Genomic DNA, 23,986 nt, shown 5'->3' on the forward strand with positions numbered 1-23,986 from the left:
TCACGACTATTTTACAAAATATTAAATTGCCACCTGGCAGTTGACTGGATTTAGTCAGCTCCTCTATTGAATGGTGGCGTTAGCCATCTGTCTTAATCCCTTTTACTGACTCCAGATGATCACTAATTGGGAAAACAAGATCACAAATACTTCCTCCAATGTCTGGGCATTGGTTTCTCTTCTTTTTGGAGATGAAGAGTTTCAAACTAGATGATTGCTCATAGCTCTGTAACTCAGCAGTTTTGAAACAGTGCCCATGACCAAGTTCCAACACGATTATCAACGGTTACTAAATTAGCAGAGACCTCTTTAATTGTGCCATAACTCTCTTTGGATGGATGTTTCCAAAGGCCTGGCTGCTGTTGCAGGCATCATTACAGGGTCTTTGGATTTGTCATTGGCTGCTGTCCTAAAGTTTTACGAAGAAGATTTCACTGATGGGGAGGTGGGACACAATAGAGATCCTGTCTCACATATCCTGTGCTGTGCTCTGAGGCTGTCTTTTGGAAGCTGCCCCCTGCATGGCCACATCAGTATAAACTTATAGCTTTGTGTCATATCTCTTCTCTCCTGCAGCTTTTGGATGTAAACTCCAATGCTGACCATGGCCAGCCCCATGTGGTTTCCCCAATTTCTTGGTTTTGAGATCAACTATACGGCTTGAGGGAAATGGCAAGGGAGTCGATGGTGAAAAGTGGGTAACTGTCCCACACAGGGGAAATAACGGGGCGTTTAAGTGAAGAAAATGGTACCAGGCCCAGTCAGAGGCTCAGCTGTGCTAACTCTGAATGTTCTGTCTCCCTGGCATTTCTAAAAGGCTAATTGAATTCTTGGGTCTCTCTGGGCATCTCATCTGGCACTGGAGGTCTGGGAGAGAACCAGAATCTCAGTATGTGAACTCTGAATAACCCTCGGATTCCATAACTGGTGGAGTTGACAGGGCATGAAGGACTTTTAGATGGCCCAGCTTTTGCCCTTCTCTTTTCCCTTGTACCCCAATGAAGCTTCTGTTTGTGAGTTCTCCAGTGACCTGATGTCATGTCACTGTGTGCCAGCTCTGAAACAAATTCTCGCTCTTACTGTTGGGATCAAAACTGGGAACAAGAGTGGACTTGTGGGGATCTAGCCGAAGGAAGGGTCATGGTAATCTCTAGCCCTCTGGCGTGCAGTAGTCAACAACCTCACCAGCTTCATCTGTCTCCACAGCCCAGCCTGTCTTGTACTGGTGTGCCCGAAACATGTCTTTCTGGAGCAGCATTTCCTTCAACCTGGCCGTCCTGATGAACCTGCTGGTGGCATTTTTCTATCCATTTAAAGGAGTGAGGGGAGGTAACCATACCTTTCTTTCTTTAAGTACTCTGCCCTATCTTTTGGAGACACGGTCTTGCTGTAAGTTCAAGCTAGCCTGGAACCCAGGCTCTTCTCTCCTGCTTTAGCCTTCTAGTGATAGACTGTCTTACTTATTTTTCTATTTTTCTATGGTTTCTGTTGCTGTCATAAAACACCATTACCAAAAGCAATTTGGGGAAGAGGACTTCTACATCACAATCCATCATTAAAGGAAATAAGGGCAGAAATCTGGAGGCAGGAGTCAAAGGAAGCAGAAACCATGAAAGAGTGCTGCTCACTGGCTTGTTCCTCATGGCTAGCTCAGCCTGCTTTTTGATTTTGCTAGCAAAACGTTGCAGAAAAACAGACTTGCACTTCATTTTGAGATATTCTTTTCATAGATAAATTAAATACTAAGTAATCCCATTGGTGTCCAGTCTAAAATAAAATGTTGTTAAAATCTTATTTTTAAAAAGCAAAATATATATATATATATATATATATATATATATATATATATATATATAAAGCCCGAGAATCCTAATTTTGAGTACCCAGGACTACTTGCTCAGGGATCAAATCACCTACAGGGACCTAGGCCTTCCCACATCAATCATCAATCAAGAAAACGAAACATGGGCTTATCCACAAGCCAATTAGGTGGAGACACTTTGGCAATTAATGTACCCTTTGATTCTAGAATCATTCTTTCCAAATAATTCTAGCTTGTGGGAAATTGACCCAAAACTAGCCCATACATGGGCATAGCTACCGTAGTTGGTTCAGTATCTTTAATTTCAAAGAAATAGCTGATGACACCAGGAAGGCTGTGACTTGGGTCTTAAATCCTATCACTGAAACTACTGGTGAATCCCAGTTATCCATTTGCAGATAAGATGAAATACTTGCTTTTACCCAAGCAAGATCTAGTTTTAAATTAAACTTAAAATAGTTAGAAGGAGGAGGAGGAGGAGCTATTGAGCCTGTCAGAAATTGTCTTAAGCACCATGACTTACAATACGGGGAAAGCATGTGTCCAAGAAGTTGAGAGAGAGAACACACCAAGCCAGTCAGGTACATAGCTGATCTTACAGCATAGACATAAATATAGACAAAGGTAGGTTTTCCCATACCATGGTTCTGGGGTGGCTTTCAACTGAAGACTAAGAAACCTCTGGAATGTTTTTTTTCCCCCTTTTGCAGGTCAGGGGTAAGGCAAGTCTTGAGACTGTAGCCAGTACTCCTTGAGTGTTTAGTCTGTGGAGAACTGCCTGCGGCCATTCGTGGATTTCCCCCACCTACCATCTCCTTCCAGACGCCCACATGCACCTTCAACATATTTTGATGAGAAAAGGCAAAGTTTAGGACAGCACTTCTCTATTGGGAACCCTCAACGTGATGGCTGGTGTTTCAGAGCCATTGGCATTGGGGGGTTCTGGTGGCAGACGTGAAAGGCTCGTCTTCTGTTAGATATTCATGTCCCCTCTCTCTCCTCACCTTGTTAGGATACAATCAAAGCCTTCATGCATGCAGGACAGGTGCTCTAGCATGGAACCTTGTTCCCACCCCATGCAGCCCAGTTTCCAGGAAGATTGATTGTTAGCTAATTTTTTTTTTTCAGAGCTTTTTGGCCTACCAGTTCACCTTTAGATATAACAACCTGCCTCCTGTAATAAAGAAGGAAAACACTGAGAATATTTGAACTGAATATCACAGTCATAGGTCTAAGCAGCACATGTGTAATAAAAGTATACTTAAGCACCAACTTTAAAGTGATAACATGTTGTATAATGCCATATATTCTTTCAAGGACTTAACTTTTCTGTTTGGACTTAACTTACATGGAAGGCACCATTTGAATGGCTACTTCTTCCCCAAAGCATGATTTAAACATAGACCTTGTGTGTGTGTGTGTGTGTGTGTGTGTGTGTGTGTGTGTGTGTGTGTATTTATTTACTTTAAATGCCATGTTAGGAAACTTGAGGGTTAATATTTGAAAAGATTTGATCAGAACACAGGCCTACAGTTTTTCCTCTGGGGAGTTATCTCCCTTAACAAAGATTCTAATCAGTAGAGATGAGAGGAGTTAGGGAGTCAGTACAAACCTCTTTTGGTGATTACCCGGTCTTCTTCCAGCTCAAGAACCCAAGAAGTTATGTGTTCCTCTCAGCAGATTATCCACTCATTTCTTTGGATCAGCTCTCATCTGCCCTCCACTCCTCTAAAGATATTTCGTATAGATTTTAATGATTTACCCCAACTGTTTTCTTCACCAGTCATTTGCACCAGCATCCACACCATCTGGAGACACTGAGTTGACACCCCTCACCTTCAGTATTAGCCTTCATACTGTGGAATTCTAGCCATGGGTTTGCTGGTCACTGCTCATGCAACTCCGTGCAGACCTCTTTGGTTACTTCTGGATGTTTCCTGTGTTATAAGATGCTGACAGTGAGGCTGTTGAGGCTTTGATGTGGCTTCAGAAATGCCTAGAAGGCGCTGACAAAATAGTTGTAGAAGCCTATCTCTTACCAGTCAAATCTGAGACCCCTTGAATGAGGTGATGGTTGAGATCTTTCCAACTCTATGGTCATACACTTTGGGTGTGGCGCCCACCTTTATTAGCCTGAACATCACAAGATTTCCTTGTCTGACTATGGGTCTCGGGCTTTAGAACTCCATACCAATGGATTTACTGGAAAGCAGTATCAGAGCTCCTGGGAATGAAAAGAGGCTGATCTGACCTGTGAGTCCCCTTTCACGATATGGACACTGCCGTTACTTTGGAAGCAACAGTTCACCATTAGAGTGAATGCTTGCATTTGTAATATGTGTTCTGGAAATTTTCTGTGCTCAGCACCAACTGTTTTCAGGAAAGTGGTTGTTTTCATACTGTTCAGAAAATGTATCTGGTTAATTGGCCTGAAAATGCCAATGTGAGATCAGTATGTGTTAGACTCTGTAGGTGCGGCTTAGTGGAAGGATGCTTGCCACGCATGACCAAGACCAGGGTTTGAGCTCCAGCACTTCCAAAATAAAATGTCCTGTGTGTATGTTTGCATCACAGAATCTTTCTAAAAACAGGATTGCTAAAATGTACCTCTTAGATGTACATAACAATCTAATTTTGTACAACGCTGTGGTTCCATGGCTTCCATGACCTTTGCAGCCAAGAGCAGCAGTGGCCTTAAAAGCTCCTTTTCAAAAGCATCATCCCAGCCCACTGAGCCACCTGTCAGAAGCACAGCCCTGGTGCAAAGTCAGATACTGCTCAGTCTGTGAGCATGCCACAATGGCTCAACTTAAAGACAGTATGACTCCTTAAACTTTCTTATTATTGAAATGTTTTTAACTTACTCATGAGTAGAAGGAACAGCATGACAAACTGCCATGTACATCAGCCCAGCTTGAACAATTAACATTTTGCTAAACTTGTTTCCTCTAGCCCCCCACTGTATTTTTGAAACATTTTAGAGAAGTTTAGACATTTTGTTGTTTTGACCATAAATATTTCAGTGTGCCTCTAACTTATAAGCATATTTTAAAATATATATAACCACCAGGCCATTATCATATGTAACAAAACTAACAGTAAATCTTGTAATATTCCAAATTCACATTTCTCCAGCTGTCTCCAAGATTTCTTTCTAGACCCAGTCTCTTGGAGTCTAGCACTAGTTTTCAGTACTGTGTCAATAGCAGGGAAGGAACAGGTTCTTACCTTGGCCTCTTCAGGCCTTGGATGCAAGTGTTGTGCTGGCCACATTTATGGTTAAGACATTGAGAATCTTTTGAATCTTTTAAAAGCCAGGCTTTTGGATTTTTTTTCTTAAATCCCAGCACATAAAAGGCAAAGTCAGGCAGCTCTCTATAAGTTCAACCCCAAAGAGTTCTAAGACAGCCAGAGCTACATAGTGTGGCTACATAGTATAGCCAGAAAAAAGAAATCTGTTTAAAATGTTTAAACATTTATGAAATGAAAGGTAAGCCAGAGAATGGGAGAAAACATCTCCAAAGATTAACTCACTATATCAGAACATAAATGCAGAATATGAACACATAAAACACTGCAATAGAAAGACCTATCACATTAAAAGAATGGGCAAAGTATTTGCTCTAATAATTAACAAAAGAAAACCCAAGTAGGTACTCGAGAAGATAGCCAATATCTAGAGTTATCATTAAAATACAAATTAGACTAGTGATGTATTTCTATAGACTTGCTAAAATGGCTGAATCACAAGATGGTTAATATCAAGGACTAATGAAAGGTCAAAAAAAAAAAAAGTGTGATTGTTTTGGCTGGAAAGCAGTATGGCAATAGCTCACGAAATTGCACATTCTGTGTAAGAACTAGCCATCTACTTCTCTGTGTTTCTGCACAAGAAATGATAACATCATTTCCACTCCTAGATTTGCCCTTGAATGGTCTAGTAGCAACATTCTCGGTATGTCTGGGATGACCACAAACAGCCATTCATTTATTGAATGAATAAATAAATTATAAATTGCTGTACATCCACAGTATGGACTATTATTCAGCAGTAAAAACAGTGAAGTAGAAGTAGCCACCATGATTCTTAAACACTTCTTTGTCACACAAAAGGCTACCTCCTAATACAGTTATTTCTCCATTTTCATGAGAACTGCAAGATTATAGTAACAGGAAGCACACTCGTGGTATCCGGGAGTGGGGGTGGGGCAACACGTAAACTGCAACGACCTCTAGGCAGTCTGTCAGGGTGAGCACATTCTGTGTCTTGATTGTGGCAACAACATCCTGTGATGGTCATATAACAACAAACTGTCAAAATTCTTGATCTGTGCACAGAGTGAGTTGATGCTTTTATTTTAACAATAGCTAAAGACTATTAACATTAGAGGCATGTACTTCTTCTAGCTATTTCCCAAGTCACTTTGGATAAAATACATAAAGACGGGGTTGCCTTTAAAGTAGGGATACTGCACCAACTTTATAGGTTGCTGGAGTGGGCTGACTAAATGGTAATTAATGAGAACAGGAGAGACAGCAGGATGTGTGACCATTGTTAAACATGCACAAAATGGTACATATGCCACCCAGAATCCACATTTTTAGCTTCTATAAAACTCATGTGCCTTTTTGTTTTCTGTGAATACGGTGTATGTGTTCGCATGTGTGTGAGCACATGTGTGTGGAGATTCAATATTAACATTGCATGTGTTGCTTGATCATTCTCCACTATGTATATCGAGACAGGGTCTCTCACTTGAGCCCAAGCACGTCTACCTAGTTAGCTTGCTCAGGGGATTGCCTGTCTCCACCTCCTACTCAGTAACATTACAGGAGAGCCACCACACCCACCTAGCATTAACACAGACAGTGGAAACCTGAACTGCCACTTTGTGCCCATTTTAACCAGCCTTTCTTCCTTAAGGATGTTGAAAGTGAAAAAAAAAAAAAAAAAAGGCAAGTGGCTGGCTCTAGGGGGACAGTTGTTGAAGAGAAAATGTCTCGGGTGGCTGTGACTTCTTCGCTGGAGAAAGAGCAGCCACCTGCATAGGTGCCTCCTCCTGAGCTGGGCTACACTCCTGGCTAGTCTAAAGAAGAAAAACTCTTTTATATAAGTGTCCTGAATCATGTAGCACTGCTTGTTTACATCCGAGGGAGACTCAAAATGTGACAGCATTTGCAATAGGGGTGTTTTATTTTTTTTAATGAGTGTTTTACAGAACTGTATTTTTAGCCACGTTGGCTCATGTTATGTAACCAAGACATCTCGTGGGACACTCTAAATAGAACCTGAAATAGCAAGAGATGACAAAAACTGGTAGAAGCTCATTATCTACTGGGTTAATCTAACTGTAGATGATGCTCAAGAGCTGGAAGTCGCCTTCTTCCTTCCCTTGAGGAAATCAAATTGAGCCATGGAACCTGCAGTTTTACTTCACATTTTTCAATATAAGTAAGCTTAGTCTTCCAGTTCCTCCTTCCCCAGAAGCAAATTATGACCTGCGAATGAGTTTTATTTGTTGAATAAGAATCCAGTGTCTCCTCTGTGCCATATACTTTTCTCAAGAGTCTAAACAGAAGACAGACACGTAAAATGATGGTTAGCAAAAAGCAGCATTTGAGGTTGGGGAGATATCTCAGATGGTAAGAGCATAGACTGCTCTTCCAGAGGACCAGGGTTCAATTCCCAGCACCTACATGGCAGCTCACAACCATCTGTAACTCCAGTTCAGGGGGATCTGGCACCCTCATACAGACATATATGTAGGTAAAACATGAGTGAACATAAAAATAAATCTTAAAGAAAGAAGGAAGGAAGAAAAGAAAGAAATTAGTAGCATTTGATCAAGGAGTATGGCACTGTGGGTAGAGCACTTCCCTAGCATGCCAGGCTTATGGGGATAACCAAGAAGTATGGTGGCATAGCGTAGGGGAAACATTTTGCAAGTTCTTTGTGAGTAGGTATGACTTACCAAAAATAGTAATGTCTCAGCTAAACCCAAAATACACAGGAAGACCAGAGAATTGGGGGGCAGGGGGAATACATAAGAAACATGAATCTAAAAACATTGAAACTGAGAATTTGAGGTAAAAAAAAAAAATCAGAACATCGTTTAGAGAAGTGACTGAAGAAAATGTCCTTACTCTGTCACCTAGATGTCAGAAAAACACAAATTCCAAAGACGTCTGTATTGTCTTTCCAGGAACACTAGAGCCGCACTGGTCAGGCCTCCTGTGGACAGCCATGCTCATCTCTCTGGCCATTGTCATTGCTCTGCCCAAGCCCCATGGCATCCGGGCCTTAATTGCTTCTACAATCCTACGACTGATATTTTCAGTTGGGTTACAACCCACACTGTTTCTGCTGGGAGCTTTCAATGTAAGTATGAATTGCTTTATAGTAAAAATTTTTTTTTCAAGACAGGGTTTCTCTGTGTAGCCTTGGCTGTCCTGGAACTCACTCTGTAGACCAGGCTGGCCTTGAACTCAGAAATCCACCTGCCTCTGCCTCCCAAGTGCTGGGATTAAAGGTGTGTGCCACTACCACTGGCCTTATAGTAAAATTCTTATATATGAAAAAATAGAAATGCTTTCCATTTGGTCCCTAGCATCTTGACTTTGGTTTTCAATCTAGAAAAAAAAAATGCTTTTAGACTGACATCTTCCTTTGATCTCTTCAGGGTAAATTGAGTCTCCCAGGGCATCATTTGGGCCTCAACATGACCTTTCCTCCAGAGTATCCCTCTCAAGAGCTAGACAGGGACAGTAGCAGCAGAGGAAGTTTAAGTTAGTTTGGCCAGTCTGACCAAAGGTTTGTTTGGACCATAGGTTTTTAGCCAGCAAATCAAATGATCAAATATTAACATAGCACTCCGTTCTCAAAGGGCTCACATAGGAAAGAGGGGAGAGGTTAGAGGGACTGTTCATAAACAGACAGAGCAAGTGGTGAGGGAAGAAGAAAATGATGGATGGCTATTTAGATGTCAGTAGAGGCCAGAGGAGTGCTGTCACTAGGGTTGAAGGGATGCCAAGGGTCCTGAGGAAATAGAGATGACTGAGGGAAGGCTGTAGGTGGCATGGGACTCCTGCATCTTGGGACTCTCAAAGTACCTTCCTTTGGCTTTGGTTTCTATGCTAATCATGTAAGAAAACTGAGGTGGCTGTACAAAAATGGAAGCGTCATAGAAAAGTACGGGTGATACCTAATTGCGTCTAGGTATTCTGATCAAAAAAGCATCAAGGATTCTGGCAAAATAAGCTCAGAGAAAGGCAGTGGGTTTGAAATTGTGTTTTGTTGACTTGGTTTTGGTTTGGTTTGGGTTTTAGAAATATTCTTGCTGTAGAGCCCAGCTTAGCCTTGAACTCTCTTTATCTCCCAAGCGGATCTTCCGTTGATGATGTAGCCCATGCTGACCTCAAATCTTCCTGCCTCAGCTGTCCAGAGTGATAAGATTACAAGCGTCTGCCACCACACCTTATGAAACTGTACATGAAAGAATAGAAAAGGTGAGGCCAGGAAGGGCAAGACTCAGGAAAGCATTTTGCTTGTTTTAGGCTTCATAGGCCTAAGTGGAGCAGTAGACCAGACAGCCGAGTTTAGGAAGGGAACTAATCCTGGAACACTGAACTCTGGGAGAAGTCCACTGGACATCTTCTTCCAAGTTCACTTGTATCTCCAAAACATCGTTCCGTGGTGGGGAATGTTAGATGGGGAATTGAAATAGAGGGTCAATGACAAAATCCATTAAAAGTGTTGTAACTACAATACTTTTCAAAGACCTGAAGAATAATTACAGGTCTCCGAGAAAGGAACCTACATGGCAGATGCGTCAGTGGGAATAATGCTGGGCTACTCTGTTCACCTTGGTAGGAAATGCTTGCAGTGTTTTGAGCCAAGATGATCTTTTCAAAGGCATTCTAGAAAATTCACTCCTCCATGTTCTGTAGACTGGGGTGGGAGGCACTGTAGGCAGGGAGGCCTTTGGGGCTCTGCCAGTGCTTTTGATCAGGTGTGGTAAGGCTGAGTCACAGTGTAGACATAAGACACAAGCTGCAGGTGTCTCGGTGATGAAGGAAAGAACACCATGGGGTAGGCAAAAAGGCAGAGCCATATCCTTGACAAACAATGGCGAGGCCTTTTTCTTCAGAGCAGAGAAGCAGAGAAGTATTATTGTCTTAATTAGATGGGCAGTGAAAGGAATAAATTTATTTTGTGTATTAGTCGCATTTCTGTTGCTGTTACAAAATACCATAACCAAGGCAATTTAAAAAGCATTACATTGGGCTTTCAGAGGGCTCCAGTCGATTAATGGGGGAGCTAAGGCTTGGCAGTAGGAACGTCTGAGTTTACATCTTGATCCCCAGCCAGGAGGCAGCAAGAGCAAACTATGAGCGGCTCTAGTCGTTTGGAAACCTCAGATCCACTCCCTACCGCCAGCCCACCGCGAGGTGACACACTTCTTCCAAGGTCACATGTCCTAATCTTTCCCAAATAGTCTACCAACTGGGGTCAGGAGCCTGTGGGGGCTATTTTTATTCAAACCACCTGGGTCTGGGACTGGGGTTCATGTGTGTACATGTGTTTGTACCAGTATGTATGGAGGCCAAATATCAATTTTAGTGTCCTTCCTCAGGAGCCATCCACCTTATGTGAGACAGAGTCTTTCCTTAGCTTAAGGCTTGCTGATTGGCTAGGCTCACTGACCAGCCAGCAAGTACTGCCTCCCCAGTACTGAGATTACAAGCACACGCCACCACACAAGGATTTTTTTTTTTAATGGATTCTGGGGATGAAACTCAGGCTTGCACAGGAAGCACTTTAGCAACTGAGCCATCTCCCTATCGTAAAAAATACAAATTTAATTCTAAGTTTCCAATCATGGGTGGCTGGGGCAAGACTATGGCCAGCATCTAAAACAAAATGATGCAACAGTGCATTCTCATTGTTCACTTGTCATGTCTGAGGTGACAAGACATGCCATTACTGTTAGCTCTGGCAATTATCAAACCAAGGGCACAATGGCAAAGAGAAAGAAGTTCTAGAGACAATGGCATAGGTGTCACATGCTGTGAGAAGTTTCAAAGGGAAGGCAGGATGATCAGATGATGGACAGGATGAATGGAAAGAAAATATATTAGTTCCTCACAAAGGGTGACTATCTGCTTCTTTTTGTTCTGTCCTTTGATCATTCCACAGACAGCACACCTTTAACACAGACCATTTTCAAGGAATATTCAAGTTAGACAATTGCCATTTTTTAATACATTGGCTATGGAGGCCAGCACAGCTATCATAAATAGCCACTTAAGAGTTTTGTTTTGTTTTAGCCAGAGACACCACTTAGTGTATATGGAATAAGGCAGAGTAGCTGAACAAACAGGAGAAGGCTAGGGAAAGAGGCTAGAGTGCTATCAAAAGGATGGCGCACTGGGGTTAGGGGTTAGAACAAGCTCATGAGTCTCCTGCTAGAGGAAGCCAAATGGATGTGCTCGGAACGTAAGACATGGTGTATACTGACAGCATCCCTTAGAGCTAGAGCAGGAAGCTAGATCAAAAGTTGGTCAAGTTGTTCGTGTGGAGTAGGGGCGATAGACTGACTGAGTCCATAAACAGGAGATGCTTGCTGGAGAAGCAGAGAATGTAAAAGAGAAGAGCAAGTAGGCTGAAGTGGACTGTTGGCCTGTTCAGATTTTTAAAACTTGGGTGTGTAGGAGGTTCTATGGTGTCAACCGGACTGTGATCATCTCTCGTTTCTCCAAACCCCTCTCTAAAACTCCATCCAGAGTCAGCCATGCTTTACTGCCCTATGAGGGACTCTTACCCACAGGGTCAGAACTGGGAAACCTGGTCTATTGTACGTTGAGCGTGCTTGAGAAAGCTGGAGGCTCTCTGTGCTGGTGTCCTCCCTTATCTGATTGTCAAGGAGTTCGCTTACACTAGCCTACAGATTAGCTGGCAGGATGGCTATGGGCCTGATGCCAAGGGAACTAGAATCGCAGAAGATGGTTTTCCCAAGTGCATTCAGAGAGTCTTCTCTCCAGCTTTTCTGTCAGCCTGTTAATAGAGATGGATTTCCAGGCCCAGGGTGTCTGTTTACATACAAATGTATTATCTAGTAGATAAGTTAGGGTCCCTTCAAAAGTAGGTATCATGAAACCAAAGCTAGCTGAAGCAAAGAGGAAATGCATTGGTTCATTTTGTCATAGAAAGCAAGAGCCTGGCTTTGGGTATAGCTGAATATGGAGGCTTAGGCAGTGGCATCAGGGGCCAGTTCTTATGTCCCCTTGTTTGCCTCTGTGTCCACTGAACTTTTGTGACTTTTATGGTCCATGATGTGGTAAGAAGAGGACAGTAGCCCTAAAGTCATATTCCTTCAGGTTCAAGGTAAGTAGAAAAAAAAGAAAAACCAAAATTGTCTTTTGCTATAATCCCAGAAAAATGCCTCCTGGGTTTTATTGGCTCATTTGATCACATGACAATCCTTGAACAATCATTATATCTAGAAGAATATAATGTTGTGATTGTCTGGATGAAGCTGCTTCCAGACCTCGGGAACTGGTTCTTAGAAAGGGTTGGATCTCCATGGGAAGGTCAGAAATCATTCCCCAAAAGAAGTACAGGACAAAGAGCTCATTTTGGCAAACCCTATTTTTGTTTCTTAAGAAAATGTTCAACTTACTTGTGAATGCAGAAGCAAAGAAAGTTGAGAAGTGTCCACTTCTCATCTGCCCCGTAGTGTCTGGACTGGAGCCAGCTTAGATAACAAGCTTTAACCATGCTGATCACAGAGTTCACGGAGAGAGGTGACTTCTGCATTTGACTGTATTCTCATATAAGAATGTTAGAAATGGTTCATTTCGAAAACCATCATTTCAGTATGTGTTAATTTTGTTTTTGCCGTACACAAGTGCTTGATTGCTGGTGCACATGAAATGATTTGACTACCGTGTAATTTGTATTATGCCTGAAAAGCAGAGTGATGGGATGACTTGGAGTCACAGGACAGTTCTGAGAGAGCTTGGTGGGCATTCGGTGCTAAGGCTCCTGACAAGTTCTCACGCACAGTTGAGCATGGTCTCTGCCATCTGACTCTTCCCACCACCGTCTGTTCTCAGGTCTGCAATAAAATCATCTTCCTGATGAGCTTTGTGGGCAACTGTGGGACCTTCACCAGAGGCTACCGAGCCATGGTTCTGGATGTTGAGTTCCTTTATCATTTGCTGTATCTACTGATCTGTGCCATGGGCCTCTTCGTACATGAGTTCTTCTATAGTTTGCTGGTGAGTACCAGGGGCTCACATGTTTCACATGTGGAGAACTGTGTCATCTCTTATCACAGACCCCACCTTCTAATCGCAGCTACTGTGCCTGGTCCTATAATATCAAGCTCCAACTACATCTGGTCTTGGGAGGATCTGGGGGGAAAATGACATAGGAAACAGGGTAGCTCCTGGGAACCTGGCAGTTTATGATCCCTTTGTGTCCTGTGTGAGGCACATCTGTAGTTTCTACTCCTGGCAGAGGTGTCTCTGCGGTTCAGATGTTCCCTATGTAAGTGTCCATTTCTTTCACATGGGAAGCACTTGCCAAGAGGGATATGTTTGACACGATCATCTACAGTCCTCTGGGATCTGTTTCTCAGTGCAAAGGTGTAAGGATCAAAGTAGGAGCAACTTGCAAAGCCTCAAGACCCAGGGCCGTGAGCTTGCTAGGTAAAAGTGATTTTTGTTCCCATAGAGCCAGGGTGTTAAGGTCTTGAGAGTTGGTGAGTTGGTTGTGTCCCTTTCTTGGGAGCAAGAATAAGTTAAAAATCAAATAATGATTTCCTGTTCCAAAGTCAAAAGAAACCTAAATCTATAAAGTTGGGGATAAGAAATTTCAGTGCATCTACAGAACATGGCAAGAAGCATAAACTTTTATCATGAAAACACAAGAAATATAAAAATATGAAGATCAAAAAATAAGAGGAAAGGAAGGGAAAGGAATGAAAGGGATTTAGAAAATGGGGACCGTGGAAAGTCCTTTAAGGAAAAACTATGGTTTCAAAGCTGCTTGCATTTGTCTGTGCCGTCTGTCCCTCAGTTTCCTTACTTACAAGTTGAGAAGAATGTTTTCCTCGCAGGGGTGCTGTATGGATCATATGTTACTGTTCATGCCAGCATCTTAAACAAGCATAGCCACGTGACGGTTCCCTATTCTTATCTTTATCATCCTTTATTCTCGACACACACACACACACACCAAAAAAAAAAAAAAAAAAAATCATAAAGAATTCACCATGATTAGCTCTTTCCATTAGTGGTAGATATTGGCGGGCTAAACGGAATGGATTATTTTCTCTAGCTTTAGAATCTGTCTGACTGTACTTTGAGCTTTCAGGCAAAGGGGTGGCAGGGTGTACTTGTGAATGCTATTATGTGGCCTATTTTGGTCATTCTACATCAGAGATCTTTAGAGCCCCATGTCTATTCTGGAACCTTTCTGTATCATGCATGAACATCCCTGGACAGAGATCTAGCATGTGAGTCAAAGAGACCTACATCTACCAGTCCAGCACAGGCCTGTCCTCCCTGGGGAGAGTGGCAGAGGTCAGGGATTGTCTCTTTTGTCCCTGCTTATGGGGAGGAGGGGTCTCCCCAAGAGATAGGAGCATGCCTTTTGTGCCCTTTGTGCCCTTTGACCTGTGACCTCTCCCCCTGCAGGAGTGTGACTCTCCTTGCCACTCTCCCTCCTGTTGATCTTGTTTCTTTCCTTCTTCATTTTCATTCTCTGTTTCTTTGGTCTTTTTGGTTTTTGAGTCATTTTTGGAGCTAGCCAGGGTCCTTCCTAAATGCAAGGGACAGTGTGAGGTGAGACCCACATTCCTTACCTCCCGGCCCCACCATCAACAAGATAATAGCATCTAACTCTGCAAGTGTGTGCTTCACTCTCGCCCTCCTTTTGAGGGAGATGATGTCTTCAGGTTTCAGCTGAGGACTCTGAGGCAGGGTGCAATTAAATTAAGTAGCTTGTGCCCTGAATCACACAGTCACTTGATCTTCCAAATCTAAATGGCCTTCCTCCGAATCATGGGCAGGCCCGTGCCTCCATGAAAGCAGCGTCCCATGCTGCCGTTCACACCAGGTGGACTTTCAGAACCCTCACCTGTCACAGAAGCACAATGCCAGGCAGTCTAGATCAGGGTGAAAGCCGCTCCTGTGTGCATCCAGGGGTTTTATGAGCCTCGGCTTGCCTGTGGGATGGATCCTTTTCTTGTCCAAAGAAGTACTGAATGTGTCTGATGAGAACTCAAAACACATTAATCTCACAAAGAAAGAAAGCCTCCCATAATCAAAACAAACCTGAGTTTTCAGTAAGAGACAGAGACAGACAGACTTCCTGAAGAGAAATCTAGCGTCCTCTGGGTGATCAGAGCTCCCTTGGCTTTAGCTGTCTAGGAGGAAGGAACAGTAATCCCTTGGCCTAAGGTGCCGTGGCCCCCAGGAAGCATCTGGACCTGGCCTCAAGCCCACATTCCAGTTGTATTCTTAAGAAAATATTAACACCAGCGATGAAAATGTACAAAGTTCCCAAACGGCGGCTGACAGAATGAGGGCTCCAGATGGTCACTGGACGGGGAGACGGGTTCATCCCTGAGTGCCAAACCAAGGCAAGCTCATTAAAACACCCATGCTCTCTGAGTTTAACCTGTCGCTTGAGAAAAGGTTAGAAAGCACGCTAATTCCTGGTCTGGGGGCCATGGGGACCCAGTGGGTATAAGTTGCTGGTAGTAGCAAATATAAATGGATATAGCATGCTTGAATGGCTATAGGCAGCACTTTTCTATTATAACAGGAATTACAGATTTCTATTTCTGGAAATTCATCAGAAAGTCATAAGTAGACAGATGTGCATATAAGCACATCCAGAGATATCCATCACAGAAGCAATTCTGATAAGACAGTTGAAAACATCTTGACTAGTCACAAATATGGTACTGGCTATGTTAAGTGTATGTATTTCTATATAACACTAGGAGATCATTTTGACATGAAATGTTCCTGAATGTTGTCTGGAAGTGGCTATAAGTCAGTATTATAGTATTTATTAATATTATCTACACATTCCATTTTTAAAAGGAATAATATGTAAATGTCTGTAGATGATGGAATGAAATTATTAAGGTTTTTTTTCCCTTTGTATTCTATCTTTTCCAAGGTCATATACATATATGTGTGAGTGTGTGTGTATGTGTGTGTGTGTGTGTGTGTGTATATATATATATATATATATATATATATATATATATATAAAATGTAATTTATTGTTTAAATTTTGAAATTATTTTTTAAAAACCATAAGAGAGTCTCTTCCTGGTGTGATCTGTTGATTTTGTGCCCCCTGCCTACAGAGTCTCTCCTGGTGTGATCTGTTGACTCTGTGCCCCCCTGCCACAGAAGACAAGTACCCTTTGTTCACTGTGTGATTTGCTCTTAGTACTTCAGACTGAGTTGCTAGAAAATATTTAACCAACATTAAAGCAACATAGCCTTTTACTCCCTTTTGTGGATTAAATGTCAGATCCTTGCTTCCTTTTAAGGACCCTACTCTGCCCAGTACCCTCTAGGAAACTAGTTTCAGGATACAGGTTGGAATTAAGTAGGGAGAAAGCTAATTGGCCAGAAAATGGCCTCAGATATAAAACTCTGAGCTGGAAGACATTGAGAAACCAGCTCTGTCCACTCATTTTACAGATGAGGAGATGGAGGTCCACAGAGGCTCAGTCGGAGCGGAGAGCCCACCTGCTTTCCCATGACCATCTTCACTGTGCACAGTTTCCCAAAGCCACAATGAATACCAAGCCTTTTGGAACTGCCTAGACATGGGGACAGAGGCAATATTAATTAAGACACAAGCAAACAAACCAACACTAGCCTTCAGCCAGGCTGGCAGCAAGTGCCAATAATGCTAGATGATTAAGAAGCTGAAGCTGAGGCAGAAGGGTTAAAAGTTTGCTGCCAGTGTGGGCAACATAAAAAGACCTCCTTTTTTTTTTTTTCTTTTTGGTTTTTCGAGACAGGGTTTCTCTGTATAGCCCTGGCTGTCCCCGGAACACACCCTGTAGACCAGGCTGGCCTTGAACTCGGAGATCCGCCTGCCTCTGCCTCCCAAGTGCTGGGATTAAAGGCGTGCCGCACCACCGCCCGGCTAAGACCTCCATCTTAAAAAAAAAAAAAAAAAAAGTAATCAAAGTTTCTAAGTCCAAGAGTTACCCCAGAGCTTTCCCCTAGTTGCTCCCCAGCCAAACGATTGCCTAGACTCCGTGGAAATCTACCTGTCGTTCTCTAATGCCCACGTGCACCTTGAAGGGTCCTGCCTCTCTCATGAAGCCCACTTCCTGCAGAGAGCATGTCGCTTGGTTAGGGGTTAGGCCCAGCCTATGAAGCGAGTGTGACCCTCAGGGGTCGTTCCTATACTAGGGGAAGAAGTTAAGGGGTAAGGCTTCCTGGTGTCTCCACTACCGACATCCTTCAACCACGCTCTGAGGCTTTGCTCCAGGGTCCGCATCAGGGGATTGGTGATTACCAGTTAGTGTACCTGCACAGTATCTAAGTATGCCTGTGTGCTAAGCACTGGATATGGAATGCTTGGTTAGTCTTCATATTCACTCTCCGTCTTGGCATCTGCAGATGTGGAAACGGAGGCTAGAGGCTAGGGACAGAAGGAAGCCCAAGATCCCACTGGCTATCAGTAACTGAGCTGAGATAGGGACCTCGGCAGTCCAGAGATCTTGCAGCTTGCACTAGCTAAGTGCATCTCAACCTTCCTAATGCTGAGACCCTTTAATACAGGTTGTGGTGATCCCTCCAGCCATAAAATTATTTTTGTTGCTATTTCATAACTGAGATTTTTCTACCGTTGTGAATCGTAACGTAAATATTATTGGAGATAGAAGTTTGCCAAAGGGTCATGAGAACCCTTTGAGAACCATTACAACTGTAGCATGTCTGCCTTCTCCACTAGACACTGGCTTTCCTGGAGGCAGATACCAGAGTACACGGCCCTTTGGGGAAGCTCAGAAATTAGATGCTAAATGGATAGGATCCAAGACCCTCAGTTCTTTCTTCTGCCTTGTTCTCTGAAACTCCTGTTTCTATTTCTGGAACCTCTAACCTGTTTTGTGTGTGGTTTGAAGTTGGTACTGATTGCCACCCCCTCTTCTGTGTTTATTTTTCCTCCTTTTTACCATCCTAGTTCTCACTGTGAAGACAGGCAACATGGAACGTGTTAAAATTATAGAATGATTCTGAATTTCCAGGAGAGTAAATGATGCTGATATAAACCAAAGCCCTTAACAACTCTTCTGTCGTCTTGTTTTTTGAAGCTTTTTGATTTAGTGTACAGAGAGGAGACTTTGCTAAATGTCATTAAAAGTGTCACCCGCAATGGACGGTCCATCATCTTGACAGCGGTCCTGGCTCTGATCCTCGTTTACCTGTTCTCCATTGTGGGCTATCTGTTCTTCAAGGATGATTTTATCTTGGAAGTAGATAGGTTGCCCAATGAAACAGCTGTTCCAGGTGGGTTTGGGAATTTGTCAATGTTAACATGATTATAACCAGACTAGAGTAAATACATGACCTTACCAGGCAAGTATGTCTCTAACACCAGAATACAAAGTATGAACACAGGTCATCATTCTTGTGTTATTCAAAGGGTAATGCTGAATACTGTGTTGTGAGGGCCAGTGACTACTCCATGGACTGAATTCATTCACTAAAGCCACATATGTTCACTCACGCTCTGGTATAAACTCTCAGGAGGCTGAGATTGGTGTAGAGGCCAGCCTAGGCCACACATAGCAAAGTTCTGCCTCAAAAATACTCAGAAAAAGGCTAACTTACTAATGCCATATTTTCAACACAGCACAACTTTTTCACAAAGCATTTTGACTGTATAAAGTGAAAGCATCTGCTTGACTTAGGGAATCTACTTCTGGTAACTTATGGGGAAAACCTGCTGAGTGTGTGTAAAAGCAGGCATGTCTAGGAAAATGGGCACTGCATTGTGAAGTTGGGTGCAATCCAAATATAACAGGGCACTTCACTGGACTGTGGCCCACATCTGTGGGGTGGAGTACCCCACACATAGGGTGCATCCTTATAAGCCTTTATGGACAAACACTGATAACATGAGAAAATACAGAATAATAATAGTAAGATCATACTTTAGATTAAAACATTCACATGGCTATATTGTTTTGTGTTTGGAGTTTTGTGAGACAGGGCATCATATAGCTCAGGCTGAAACTCACCACGTAGCCAAAGAAAACTTTAAGCTTCTCTTCTTCCTGCCTCTACCACCCAAGTACTAGGATTACATTCATATATATACCACACTTGACTATCTGTATAGTTAATATATAAAGATAAACCCACACACTTTGCAGTGGCTATCCTTAAAGCTTTATTGTTTAAAAAAAAAAAATGTGTGAATTTTACCGTGAGCTCCTGTATATAACAAAACTGGAAGTGATTTCCTATTGGTAAATGATAAACAATGACCAACTGTTTTAGTCATTCTTAGATGATGCCAAAGCATTCTTTCTCAGAATTGCTATCAGTACTTACTGAAAAGCACCTGATTAAAGGTAGTCAGGCTGCCTGAATCCTAGGGACAAACTCGACCTTGTATGACGCACCAAGTTTGGCCGCCTTCTCCCGAAACTGCATCTTGATGTGAAACTTCATTCAACCTTCAGTTGACACCAAGTGGCACTTAGTATCACCTACCTTCGAGTTCTAAACTGAGCCAGCTTGGGCCTTGGGGTTCCATTCATGCCCAAGTTGCTTCATGCACTGACATGATCCAGATCTTGATGGAATCTGTACACCCAGTAGTACTTCTCTTCGAGGATGAGCTGTTTGTCTTTAAAGTCAAGAGAGGTGCTATTTAAGTGTGATACTGTTAGTAAGCCTACAGAACTTGACATTTCTGGCTTTTTCCCCATCCAGCTCACCAAATAAAAGTGTAAATTGCATCTGTGCTTTGAATTTATATGCAGTATTGGAGGGTGTTATTTATGTAAAGGGTTGTTTAATCAGCCGTGAACTGGGGACTTCAAACATTTTAACCATATGCTGCCAAAACTCCCTTCTCTATCCCAGAAACTGGCGAGAGCCTGGCCAACGATTTCCTGTACTCTGATGTGTGCAGGGTAGAGACTGGGGAGAACTGCACCTCTCCTGCACCCAAAGAAGGTAGGAGGACCACACGGCCACCAGCCCCAGGTGACTGTCAGACCCCTTCAGTGACGTACGTGAGGCAGGTGGCATTGGAAGCAGATTAAAGTGGAAACTGCTTAGGAAAAAAAGCTAGCAACGAAAGGGGAAAGTTGGTTGGTGGGGGGTGGAGGGGTGGACGGGCAGAAAAGGAAGCCACGTGTGATGAAGCAAGCTGCTAGCTTGAGGCAGCCAATATTTGAGTTCCCTCTGCGGACCAGGAGACAGCATGGGAGGATGGGAGGGTGGGGTAAATGAGAGCTCACATAGCCAAATGCCGCTTCAGTAAGGATGCCGCTGTTTAGAAGATAGGCAGTCAGCAGAGTACTGTGGTAAAAGGTCCCGCAACTAAAACTGAGGACTCTTAGGCAAAGGAGGGAAGGAAGGCATTCTAAAGGCGTAGTGGTAAAAGTCCTTCAGAGAGATAACAGGCACGTGCAAGAAGAGCAGCCAGAGGTGATTCCAGAAACGGACGGGTCTCTATGGCTCTGTGTCAGGCTAAGCAGGTGAACCATTAAAGAGACCCAGAAGGTACAGCGGCCGGAATGATGCTGGAGGCACCTCAGTGGGAGAGCCCTTACCTCATCTGTGTGAGGCCCAGCCAAAAGTACAAAATACATAAATACAAACAAAAGGGTAAGAGAGAGGGATCTGGGCTTTAGCAACCCAGTGAGAAGGTAGCAAGGCAGGCTGCAGAGTGTGATAAACAGCTTCTAATACTAAATATCTAAAGCCAAAGACCGGTTAAGGTCCAGACAAGCTTCTGTCCTCTGAGCATGCCCAGTTGGGTTCTGGCATAGCTTGAGAAGTTGGTGGGGTTTCGAAGTGGGAACAGCCCTTTTCGACTCCTGAAGCACATCTCTGACTCGTAATTTCTTAATTTTTATTTCTTGGGCTGCCAGCTGGAGATGGCATTTGGGAAGCATCCCTGGGGAATTGCAGTGCCTCTTTCCCCCCTCCTGTCTTAACTGTGTTATTACTTGCCCTGCTCACAGAGCTGCTCCCTGTAGAAGAAACGGAACAGGATAAGGAGCACACGTGTGAGACACTGCTCATGTGCATTGTCACTGTTCTGAGTCACGGGCTGCGGAGTGGGGGTGGAGTAGGAGACGTGCTCCGGAAGCCATCCAAAGAGGTAATAAACGGATCCCAAGGGAAAGAGGGGTGCGCACAGGGGTTTGTGGGGGCGGACAGCGGGGACGCTCCATGGTGATGCTGAATGTAAACTGTCAGTGTGGAACACGAGCTGAGAGTGTGACAAGCCATTGTGCAGAAGCCAGTCAGAGCCCCTCCCCACAAGAACCCACTAAGGCATGTTGGGGCCCCAGGGCAACTCCTTAGAGGTTTGTTTAATATTAGGTCTGGCCACCCCAACATCCTGACAGGATCTTCCCCGTTGTGTTCCCCCAGCACTTGAAGAATTCACAGTATAGACAGGCCCAGGGGATTAACAGGAGGCTTAGTGGGGAATTGTAAAGTTTGATGCTCAATGTGACTCCTGCCCAAGTGGACAGCAGTCCAGCTGGAGCAGGGCTCTGACCTCTGGAGAGCCAAGGGCAGCGAGGGCCCTGCCTGAGGGCCGCATCTCTCATTTCCAGGAGCCTCTGTTTGCTGCAAGGGTGATCTATGACCTCCTCTTCTTCTTCATGGTCATCATCATCGTCCTGAACCTGATTTTCGGGGTCATCATCGACACCTTTGCTGACCTGAGGAGTGAGAAGCAGAAGAAGGAAGAGATCTTAAAAACCACCTGCTTCATCTGTGGTGAGTGTCTGTCCCACGCGGGCAAGCAGGCCACTGGCCAGCATGGCTGAGCACATGGACACTTGGCAATGGAGTAGGTGCATAGCAGTCTCTGGGCTGGGACATTCACGTGGTTCAGTCCCATCCCTGCCCTCTCTTGGCAAACAGCAGGCTTCTATTTGGTGCCCCCCCTTTTTTTTTTTTTGCTGGAAAGTGTCTGGAAAACCAATAAACTCTGTGCAGTTGTTACTAAGTTTGCCTTTCGGAATTAAGTTGTGAAGAGTAGAAATGTGACCACACATGTAAGACAAACGTATCTCTTGTCTTCTTGTGTCTGGGCATCCTGAGAGTCCCCTGGTCCAGTCCTAAGTTAACTAGGAAGGAGAGCTGTCATCCATACAGCCTGAGAATGTCTTCTCCAATGGCAGGATGAGGCTGCAATGGAAAAATCTCATTAGAGCCGAGGCGGGATGATTGCTGTGAGGTCAATGCCAGCTTGACCTGAGCTACCCAGTAAAACCCTGTCTCAAAGAAAAGAGAAAGAGGAGGGCTGGAGAGATAGCATGGACATTAAGACCATGCAATGCTCCTGCACTTACCCCAACTTCAACTCCCAGCGCCCACATCAGGCAATGGCTCACTCACATCACCCGGTAATTCAGACCTCTGGTCTCCATGGGCACCTGAACACATTCATGCAAGCAACACGAATGGACTCAGTAGATTGTATCTACATACATATGCATATAGACACCATGCATTTGAGGGAGCAGACAATGGTATAATTGTATTTTAATACTAGCACTCAGCCGGGCAGTGGTGGCGCACACCTTCAATCCCAGCACTTGGGAGGCAGAGGCAGGCGGATTTCTGAGTTCAAGGCCAGCCTGGTCTACAGAATGAGTTCCAGGACAGCCAGGGCTACACAGAGAAACCCTGTCTTGAAAAACCATTAAAAAAAAAAAAAAAAAAAAAAATTCCTAGCACTCAAGAGGCAGAGGCAGATAGATCTCTGCGACTTTGAGGCCAACTTGGTCTACATAGCCAGTTCCAGGACAGCCAAGGGTACATAGTGAGACCCTATCTCAAGAAATACATAAATCAATGGATTTATTGTATTTTTTAAAAGAAAGAAAAAGGTCCATTTAACAGTCAGGTTAAAGGCTTGGACTTGGTGCATGAGCCCCTGCTTCTGGACCAGCCTCAGCTGCTGACTGGCCATGCACTTGCGCTCAGTCATTCACATTCACCGAGCCATCTTCCCCACCTGTACCCGTGGGTGGTGTCCCTGTGCACTTAACTGCATCCCTGTGAGAACTGGGAGTGAGGACTTGGATAAGCTCCTGACGGCCCCATGCCCCACCCCCAGCCCCACCCCCGTCACATCACGCTGCAGGCTAAGTGGGAAGTGCGGCAGGAAACAAGTGCTTGCACCTATAATGCCAGCATTCAGGAAGAGGCTGAGCCAGGAGGATTATGGGGTTTGAGGCCAGCCTTTGCTACATGAGACCCTGTCTCAAAAAAACAAAATCAAAATAGTTTCATGGGGTTCCAAAAATGTCACTAAAAGTGTAACTATAGGAAAATATATGTAAATGCAAACTAATCATGTGGGGATCTGGAAGCTGAGTAATCATATCAGGATTATTCAGAATATGGTTACTAAATTTATGAACTCCTTCCCGATATGGAACGCTTTCTTTTAAACATCTAAATTCTTTAATTTTTAGCCTCTTAAAGACCTACTTTTTAAGCTTTTTATTTTGCTATAATTTTAGTGGCAGAAAAGTCATAAAACTAGTACAAAGAGTTTCTCCCAGCTCTTAAGATTCCCCAAATTTTAATTTTAATACTGGCTTCCCTTTCCTTTATTTATACACACACACACACACACCCACACACAGTTTTTCTGAACTGATTCAGTGTCAGTGTCTGACACGATACCCTTTTGATCTTCAGCATTTCAGTATGTATTTGCTGATGGCAAGAACATTCCCTTACATGGTTACAGTATAGTTACTGGGAAATTAAAGACAAAGCTATCTGTCTATCGGATTTTAAAAACTCACTCTTCATTCTACTACCGCCCTTAGAAAGTTCCAGGCCATGTGACATCCTGCATTTGGACTCCTCTTAACTCCACAGGCATTTTTTTTTTTT

The 23,986-nt window shown here is 43.6% G+C and overlaps 1 protein-coding gene across 20 annotated transcripts in view; it reads left to right on the forward strand.

Annotated features, from left to right (window-relative positions):
- Itpr1 (inositol 1,4,5-trisphosphate receptor type 1) overlaps positions 1 to 23,986 on the forward strand; it is a 335,636-nt gene that overhangs the window by 281,958 nt on the left and 29,692 nt on the right. For 11 of the 20 annotated variants that reach the window (XM_031382803.1, XM_031382804.1, XM_031382808.1 and 8 more), the window contains 7 exons: positions 1,207 to 1,329; positions 8,026 to 8,201; positions 12,938 to 13,102; positions 18,187 to 18,382; positions 19,970 to 20,092; positions 21,079 to 21,218; positions 21,682 to 21,847. In XM_031382803.1, coding sequence (XP_031238663.1) covers positions 1,207 to 1,329; positions 8,026 to 8,201; positions 12,938 to 13,102; positions 18,187 to 18,382; positions 19,970 to 20,092; positions 21,079 to 21,218; positions 21,682 to 21,847 — 1,089 coding nt within the window. The remainder of the gene's footprint in view (positions 1 to 1,206; positions 1,330 to 8,025; positions 8,202 to 12,937; positions 13,103 to 18,186; positions 18,383 to 19,969; positions 20,093 to 21,078; positions 21,219 to 21,681; positions 21,848 to 23,986) is intronic. The other 9 variants (XM_031382806.1, XM_031382807.1, XM_031382815.1 and 6 more) reach the window with 1 other exon arrangement.

Source organism: Mastomys coucha, unplaced genomic scaffold (assembly GCF_008632895.1).
Source record: "Mastomys coucha isolate ucsf_1 unplaced genomic scaffold, UCSF_Mcou_1 pScaffold20, whole genome shotgun sequence".
In the NCBI taxonomy this organism is placed as follows: Eukaryota; Metazoa; Chordata; class Mammalia; order Rodentia; family Muridae; genus Mastomys; species Mastomys coucha.